The sequence below is a fragment of the Acyrthosiphon pisum genome, chromosome A2 (genome assembly GCF_005508785.2).
Source record: "Acyrthosiphon pisum isolate AL4f chromosome A2, pea_aphid_22Mar2018_4r6ur, whole genome shotgun sequence".
In the NCBI taxonomy this organism is placed as follows: domain Eukaryota; kingdom Metazoa; phylum Arthropoda; class Insecta; order Hemiptera; family Aphididae; genus Acyrthosiphon; species Acyrthosiphon pisum.
The window spans coordinates 40,052,549-40,062,358 of record NC_042495.1 but is presented as its reverse complement, the minus strand read 5'-3'; the positions used below and the strand labels follow the sequence as shown (position 1 = coordinate 40,062,358).

Below are 9,810 nucleotides of genomic sequence, written 5' to 3'. Positions count from 1 at the left end.
AATATTTATAACTCATAAACTACTTGCCCCAAATTCGATTTTTATGTATCAAAATACTAATAAAAATATTCTGCTTTGGAATATAAAATTAAAACCCTATGTTGTCATTCAAAAAAGTAAAAAACTTAAAAAATTATAAGGATAAAAAATATTTAAAAAATATTTTTTTAAGAAAAATGTTGTTTTATAAGCGACTTGAAACTATGTAAAAAATATTTTCAAAAAATGTTACACTTTTTGAAATAATGAGTGTTGTTTGATAAAAGAATCACCAGAATAACTTTTTCTCACTATCAAAATTAAAAAATTTTTTGTCCCAATCATATCATATTATGAGGGCATAATATCAAAAAAACTGAAGTGGATGTAATGATATATACATCATTGCGCCTACACAGCTTCATGATTCAATATCATCATAATACTATTAAATATGTTATTACCAAAAAACCACAATAAATATCTGTACCCATATACCCATTATATTACCCAAAATTATACACAACAGCCACAATCATATTCATAAATTCATTATATAATTAAAACACAAAACAATATCTAATAAACAATATAATAAATAATATATGTACCCATGTACCCTGATACTAACCAAAAGGTACAAAAACTATGAATAAGTAATATACATATGTACAAATGTCACTAATCTTACAATAACATATTTTGATTATACCCATGTATTTATGCAAAATAAACAACAATTTAATATGGAACAACAAGGTACAAAGATCAATACTATAAGTAGAACCCCCATTTTGATATTCAGATCAGTCTGTTCATACTAGCCATCTGCAGCTGAGTCGGATCTCAGCAGCACAGTATCACACGCACCGTCTTATTTCGCTACTAAAATTATAAAGCAATTATTAACTTAACGTACTCATTCGAATCTTATAATATCTTGTTGTGAATTATTAAAATAACTTTTATTTCAAACCAAAATTGTACTTACGTTATTCTTACAAACTAACATCGTCAATACTCTACTTCCATTCTCTATCATCGTTCATCAAATCAAGCAACATCAACCAGGTAAGAAATTATAATAATACTTACCATATAATCTCCATAATAAAATCATCACAACGATAAGTTAATTAAGACACGCAGGCTCCGGTGCATCACAAATTCATAAAACATCACGAATCATTATACCCTTCGTTTATTAATCTATAGGTACTCATGATCCCAATCAATCGTAATAATTATATGCTTTAATTAGTAATAAAAGATAAGACAAAGGAAGTCGCTATTAATAATCCCTTTAATTATTATTCATTTAAAATAGTTAACTATACCAACTCAGTTAATATATTATTATAAGGTGAAGTTTTATGAATAGCAACGGCCATGCTTATTTTTAAATCATCACAATTAATACCATTAATATTTTTAATGTTAAATTTAATCTATTTTCAATGTTGTGTTCATCTTACATACTTATTTAAAATATAATATGTTGTAAAATCAGTCAGCAATTAATAGTTAAATAAGTAAAATAATTGTTATCTAAAAGATAGTTTTACAATATCATTTACAATTTATTATTTTATATTTTATAACTTAAAAAATAATTAAAGAAACATAAGTTCTAATTTTTATGTATATTAAAATAAATTAAAATAAAATATAATAATATTATTTTAATATGTCTTGTCATATTATATTATAGACAACAAAAAAGATTCAAGATTAAAAATTACACAAATTGTATATACAATTGTTATTATTAATATTTAAATCTATTTATTTATCTTATCGGGTAGGTACTTAGGGATGGGCCGATACTAAAAACGATACTCGATATTGGTGGTATCGGGTCTATCGGTATCGGTTTTTTTTTTAAACCGATATTTGAACCGATACCAAAAAAAAAAAGCCAAATTTATCAGCATAATAGCATTGATTATAAATAGTAATATTTAAATGTAAAATGATAATAGTATTTCGGTTGATAGTATCGGTGATATTTTAATATCGGTTCATTGTTTATGCTGAAAATGTTGGTTTTCAAATATATTGGGTATCGGTTTTTTATTGGTTGCATATATCGGAATATCGGATATCGGTAAAAAGAGGTATCGTCCCATCCCTACTTAATAGTTTAAAAAGTATGTTGTATAATCAGTCAGCAATTAAATACAAGTAAAATAATTGTTATCCAAAAGCAAGTTTTACACTATCATTTGCAATTTATTTTAACAATATATACTTAGTGGAATTATTATATCAATATACATTTTTTATGGAAGGTCCAATGAAGTTAGGTCATAAGAGATCTGGAGGTTTTGTAGTACGGGCCACAAAAACGTGCAGAGGAATCTAACACCCCTGGCGTTTTTTCGTTAGGGCTATCTATTTACTATAACCCTACAGAAAAAAACGCTACTGAATCATCCGCAAGTTTTTATGGCCAATACTATAGTTGATAGGTCCCACCGCAGTTGCTGCTTTTTAGTTTATATATTAGAGTTGATAAAACTTTATTTCTTTAGTTTACATGTTTGCGGTAATAAAACTTTATTTTTGTTGTGTTTTCCTTTTAATCGCTATTGGCAATTGAAAATTATATGTTTTAGTTACAGATAAATGTGCTAATTTTAGATTATCATCTGACAAGAAACGATTAATTTTTGGTTTTACTGTATTGCATAAAGGTAATAATTTTGAAGTTCTGATGTTGTTAAATTTACTTTTAACACATTTGTTTGAGGCAACATTATTTTTTGGTGAAGCAATTGTATTACTTCTGGTTGATGTACTTTTAGTATCTGTGATTTCTTTGATTTTAAGCGGTTCAACATTAGAACATAAACGTTTACTGTACCGATGTAAATGTGATGACGGGTGAATAAACGGCTTTGAGGCATTAATATTATGTTTAGGGTCACCAAAACAATTGAATAAAGCTGTTTTTTGATCTTTTAAATATTCTTTAGAAAATTCATCGGCTGTTTCAGAAACAACCAGTTCTCCGTTGTAAAACATTCTAAAGGTTTCCATCAGATATAGAAGCATGTCTTCATCATTGCCTATCTGGTTGTATAGTTGTTTGAGATATTGGTTTTGCGTATTTGCAATATAATCTCTAATTATATTGTAAAATTCTTTAAAATACTCTTTTTGTTTAGCATCCCCATTTTGATTAACAGTCAGTTCTAAACAAGGAAATGAATTTAATGAATGTTTAATTTGTAATTGTGAATCATTATTAATGGTATTATTATCATCTAATGTTTTTAAACCCAGTGAATCATTAAGTATAATTTTAATATCAGAAACTTTTTTAAAATATTGTTTCTCTTCATTCTCACTCTGAGACAAAAAAGGATTTAGTGTTTTTTGAAAATTTTTTACTACAATTTTGAATGTAGATTTTTTATTATTGAATTTGTTTTTGTTATTGGATAACATAATCGAGGATCTGAGATTAGCAGAAGATTCAATTTCATCTTTAGATAAAATTATATACTTGATTTTTTCATTCTGACTCTCAATGTCAATTTCATAAACTTTATCACCGTCTAACATTTCATAGTCAGATTCTTTTTTAACATTGGATACAATTTTGAAGGTAGATAAGTTTTTATTAATAAATTCATTTTCGTCATCAAATATAATTATACATTTGTTGGATTTCTTATTATCAAAAGGTTCTATTTCATATTTTACTTCTCTATTCTCAGTTTTAGACACAATTTTGACTTTTTCCCCATCCAAAATGACATCACTATTTGATCCTTTTTTAACATTAATCTTGTAGGTAGAAAATTCTTTATTTCGGAATTCATCATCATTATCAGATATAATTATACATGTGAGTCCCTTATATCCTGAAGGTTTAATTTCATCATCAGATATAATTTTATAATTTATCATTCTTTTCTCACTCCAAGATGCAATTTCTAAGACTTTATCCCCATCTAATAATATTTCATGATCCAATGTATTTTGAACATTGGATACAATTTTGAAAGTAGATAATTTGTTATAATTGAATTCCTCTTTAGTAACAGAGGTATTTATATAGGATTGCTCATTAGTATCTGATTTAGTTTCAGCATCAGACACCATTTCAAAATTTGAGTCTTTTACACTATTTAATATATTTTCACTATTCAATATAATTTTACCTTCTAGTGATTTCTCACTATCAGATACAAATTTACAACTCTTTTCTATTTCACGATCTGGTTTTTTTTTAAATTCACAGTTTGAATCTAAACTCAAATCATCATCTGGCCCAATTATTAAAAAGTCTGTTTCTTTTATTTCACAAGCTGGAAATATTTCTTCAGTGTCAGTATCAGAAAACATTTCAGAATCTAATAAATTATTAGTATTACGTACTGTAATTTCAGAATCTGATAAACTTCCAGAATCTGATAAAATTATAGAATCTGATAAACTTTCAGAATCTGATAAAATGATAGAATCTGATAAACCGGCAGAATCAGATATATGCTTATCTGACGAAACATTTTTTATGCAACTTTTTCTGGAAGATTTTTCCCTTTTGCGAAAATATGGATTTATTTTTAATGTACGTTTTAACTTCAGTGGACTTGCACGAACAATATTTTTATTCCCGTTAGATTTGGTAGTATTATCATTTGAGGAATTATTTTCATATAATCTGTAACTTCCAACACATTTATTATAATTTATATGTCAAAAATTAAATTTAAAGGTACTCACATAATTGGCAATGCTGTCAAAGGAGAACTAGAAGGATAAACTATACTGGTATCTTCAGAATCACTTGATTCGTCATGAAAATGTGAATCATTTTCTGCTTTGAATTTAGTCATAATAGTTTCAAAAACTTTTTCACTATAATCATAATCTATTGTTGCATGGGATACAACATTTTGTTCAGTTGTATTACTAATATGCTTATTATCCATTTTTTATTATTTTTCCTTATTTTCGTCTTTAAAAATATTTATTTTATCTGTAAACAAAAAATACTCATTAAATTTATGTTTAAAAATGATATGGTAAAAAAATAAAGTTATAGGTTATTAATACAAGACATATTCTAATTTTGTCATCATGGAAACACAGGAATTGAAACCATTTTAACCAGTTTTCTGAAAAAAAATTGATGTTTTTGTGTATATTATTATCTATTAATGTTATTAAAATTGTTTCGTATTCGATTGATCCGCGTCCGTCCTGCAGTCATCAATTGCTTATGTCATTATTATCATTCTCCTCAGAATCCCCTGAATTACAAATGTGTGTACCAAATCTTATAACGTATATTTTAATCTTAACAGTAAACCTTTTTAAATAACAATATTTTCAATAGTCCGATACTCTTGTTTTAGTATCCATTTAAATTAATATTTTGTTGAAATATCATAAGCATTAATCGCATAACAAGATATTTATTATTAATACTGTAATATAGTTTGATGTTATTGTAAATTACAATTAAATATTAATATATTCTAATAATGATCAAGTCTCAACCATAATAATATGCAAAAGTAGGTATAACATATTAAAGTTAACAACACAAAATTAGTTCTGCTGAACGTAAATTTTCTATATATACTGTATGTACCTAAACTAATTTTACAAATCGGATATATTTTAGGGCTTTAGGCTCAGCCCTTAATAGTAAATAGAAAGTAAAAATCGAGTCTGCAGTTATAAGGTAAATGAAAAAAAAATTTTCAAAAACTGTTATTGATACTGACAAATTTGAAAAACCTTATTTGAAACCTAAACCAAATTCAAAAAATTTGAAAAACCGATCTTAGAACCTAAACCAAAACCATAAAATGTAGAAAACCGTTCTCAAAACGGGCAATGTTTAACAAATACTTTTTTAACTCGTTAAGGGGATTCCAAACAGACAATTATTTCAACCAAAATGTATCAATATTTTGTCAATCATCCCGATTGGTCTGTTAACGCAATAAGACTTCTGAAAACTGATTTTAATTCATTAATATGTCTATTAATGAGTTCGAAAGGCCATTTTTTTAAAAAATTGTTCCGAAATTCGAATAAATTATGTTTGAGTACTTAAAATGTACAAAATTTTAAGTTGATTATTCGAAAATAAAATTATATCTTAAAATATGGCCTGATAGATCTCAAGAATACATATTAACAAATTAAAATCAGTTTTCATAAGACTTCGCATTATCGGGTCCAACGGTAGGACTGACAAAAAGTACAAAGAAATAAGCATAAATTATTTACCATTCACCATTGGTGCAACACCATGGCAGTGACTTGTATGTGCGCATGCGTGAACGCTCCACTACTATTTACTCACAGACACACACACTAACATAGGCGTAACTAAGAGGACTAACTTTTATTTTAGCTCCTCTGTCATAATTCCTATACTCCCACCAACAGTATACCAACATATCATTTTAATATAAAAAAATATTGTGTAGTTTTTATTGCATACCACATAAAAGTTGTCAATAAAGTAAACTCAAAAATAATCTTCACCCATAATACTTGACCCAGGATGTTATTTTTGTAACATTAATGTATAAAATGATCATACAATTAACGACTAACGAGAGATCGAACGGCGATCGCTACTCCTGCCTACTGCTGATATGTTTTTAGGCTTAAATAAATATAAAATAAATGAAACTGAATTCAAATTATAAATGTTGGTTGGATAATCAATTCTTTAATTGTGTCATCATATAACCATCACCAGGGTAATTTTAAACATCTAAGGACTAAGGACTTAAGAGTATCTATTGTTTAAAAATCTATAGTATTGTACTAAATTTATTGGAATTAACATATTTTAATAGTGTAATGTTTAGGTACCTGTCCATTCCACTTTTTTATGATAAGTATTATACAGATATGGGGATGTGCAAAGCCTTTCCAAATACGAACTATACAAGCCTTCCAGTCGAGCTTCCAGTCTATTTCCTTTCGCCAAATAACATCGGCGCTATGGCACGTCACAAACCTCTCACAACATAAAGATCTTAAAATTGAAACAGATAAAAATTACTGTAAAAATGTCCACACCAAAAAAATTAACCACACAAATCCATTGATTTCTAACTTAGCCAATGAATTCATGCCAAATAACCCCCCACTTCGATTAAAAAGACACTGGTGTCGAGATCTTCTGAATCCCGACCTGCATCCCCCCTCCTCACAATTAATTTTCTTATTATAAAAATACCCCTGAAGCTCCCCTAAGTTTCTGTTTTTCACAAGTACAAACTATATTCACTTTCCTATCAGAAAAATGCTGGAATAGAAAATCGAAGTAAATTTACTCAATATGATGACAGACAGCAAAAAATGGTGGGCAAATTGGTACAACTCTGCTGTACATTAGGTGTCGTGTGAGTCACTGTAATGGATTTATTAAATTTGAATTCAATGATATAAAAAGATTGTACACGAAAAATGGTTCTGAGAGAATATGGCCTACTCGCCTATAATACTAAATATATTTCTATATTATTGCTGTTGAAGTAATTTATTTTTCTATTATTAATACAATTGGTTGAATTAATATTTGTCGAAAGCATTGCATTTTAAAATGTCATTGTATATATTATAAAATATAATACCTAATATACTTTAAAAGTTTTAAGTACTCTAGAATAATATTTTTAAATTAAGACAAAATAACTAAAACTGTAATGCTTTGTTTAAATATAAAATTTTGAAGTTAGGTACCTATAATATCTATAAACCTATAAAAAAAACTGTGTTTATAGTATATTCTTTGGTGTTTTTTTCAACTACTTATATGAGGCCTTGTGTTACATTTTCAATACTTTGCTATACAAATTAAAAATGTATTGTAAGTTTTTATGATTTTTGAAGAATTTTTTTAAAAATATAAACTTTAAATGTTCATAAAAAGAGGACATATTGAAATACTACTAAAATACATTTTTGATAAAGTATTTAATTATTACTCGAATAGGCAGGTACTTAGGTATCTTAAGTATTTAATCCATATTTTATATACACATTTTTTTTTTAGAATCAACTATAATTTACTGTATCTAATCTAGCTATATTACTTATTACTTAAAAAAGATAAGATTTTGGTTTTTGTAGTAATCGTTTTTTAGTAATATAATATATTTTGGTAGTTCTAAATATTTATAATTGACAGTCAAAAATAAAGTACCTATTTAATGGAAAGTATTCAATACAATAAAATAGTTAGTATTTAAAATGTATACGAATATTTGTTGATGTTCAATATTTAAAATAAGTATTCAATACAAATACTCAAATACTGGCTACCTACAAGACATTAATTTAAATTTACTAATTTAATAAGAATTCAGTAGATATACTAAATTCATAAATGTATATAAAAACAATATGTTTACAAATGATAAAAATGGGATCAGGGTTGGTAAACAAAATTGTTATTAAAATATTCAATAATATGCAATAGGTAGGTATACTAAAAGTATGTGAAATAAAAAATAGGTTATGTATGTCAACAGAAGGTAAAGCAATTCATGGATATCACTATTTAAATTTGTGAAAGGACAACTTTTTTAGATTCATTTACAATTAAAAAGTTGTCTTTTCACAAATTTGAATAGTGATATCCACGAATTGTACTTGTCAAAAACGGAAACTTAGGGGAGCTTCAGGGGTATTTTTATAATAAGAAAATTAATTGTGGGGAGGGGGGATGCATGTCGGGATTCAGGAGATCTCGACACCAGTGTCTTTTTAATCAAAGTGGGGGGTTATTATTTGGCAAGAATTCACTGGCTAAGTTAGAAAACAATGGATTTGTGTGGTTAACTGTTTTGGTGTGGACATTTTTACAGTAGTTTTTAACTGTTTTAATTTTAAGATCTTTATGTTGTGAGAGGTATGTGACGTACTATGGCGCAGATGTTATTTGGTGAAGGGAAATAGACTGGAAGGCTTGTATAGCTACAACCTGGTATTGGTCAAAATATTCAAATTTGAAAATGTAGAAAAACATTTTTATAAAGTTTTACATTATTATCATCAATATATGTAGCAAATATTTTTAAATGTTATTTATCATTAAACTCAAATAATATGAATTAAACTATAAAATAATTCAATTAAGTGGGTTATAAGATAATACTGCATTTTCTAACGGCTGAAAGGGGAATTTTGGCCCAGGAGAATACAAAATACTATATACATTAGGGTGGTCCTCCGGTATAGATGAAGTAAAAAAAAATTGCAAAATGATCGGGTTACCGCCCTCAAATCGGTTCAGTCACTTAAAAAAAGCATGAGAAAAATTTTTTAGACAAAAAGTTCAACTTTAACCCGTGCCGCAAAAGCTCTAAAGTTTTAATAACAAAAAAATATTAGAAATCGTCAGTTTTTGAATATAATTAATCATAACTCTTAAAAGAATACTTTTACAAAAAAATTATAAAGACTTTAATTGTACGTTACTATTGTTACAACAGTTTTATACTTATAAATTTTTTTTAAATATATTATTTTTAAAAATATTTCAGTTTAAATGTTAAAAAAATTTTTTTTAACTATTTGTTGCGTGGTAATAAATAAAATGTTTTTTATATCGTATAATGCGATTTAAATTAACATACAATTAATATATATTGTATAATATCGTTTGTATGTGATCCTACAAGTTTTAATCTATGATACAAGAGATTAGTATAGAATCGTTAGGTGGGTAGTGTACTTAGACCAATACCCGTATTTTGCGATTTTCACGTGAAGATTATTTCCATGACTCATTGAAACATTTATTATTCGTACAACAAAAATTAGTATTATCTACATTAT

The 9,810-nt window shown here is 26.7% G+C and overlaps 2 protein-coding genes across 2 annotated transcripts in view; one reads left to right on the top strand and one right to left on the bottom strand.

Annotated features, from left to right (window-relative positions):
- Nucleotides 1-806: 806 nt before the first annotated feature.
- The window catches only part of LOC100159057 (sprT-like domain-containing protein Spartan), a 17,815-nt gene continuing 8,811 nt past the window's right edge, over nucleotides 807-9,810 (top strand). The window contains exon 1 of the mRNA XM_016805110.2: nucleotides 807-1,050. The gene's annotated coding sequence lies outside the window, so the exon portion shown is untranslated. The remainder of the gene's footprint in view (nucleotides 1,051-9,810) is intronic.
- LOC107883966 overlaps nucleotides 2,159-9,810 on the bottom strand; it is an 11,194-nt gene continuing 3,542 nt past the window's right edge. The window contains exons 3-4 of the mRNA XM_016805108.2: nucleotides 4,717-4,972; nucleotides 2,159-4,654 (exon numbers count right to left, since the gene is read on the bottom strand). Coding sequence (XP_016660597.1) covers nucleotides 2,539-4,654; nucleotides 4,717-4,925 — 2,325 coding nt within the window. The 5' untranslated portion in view covers nucleotides 4,926-4,972 and the 3' untranslated portion in view covers nucleotides 2,159-2,538. The remainder of the gene's footprint in view (nucleotides 4,655-4,716; nucleotides 4,973-9,810) is intronic.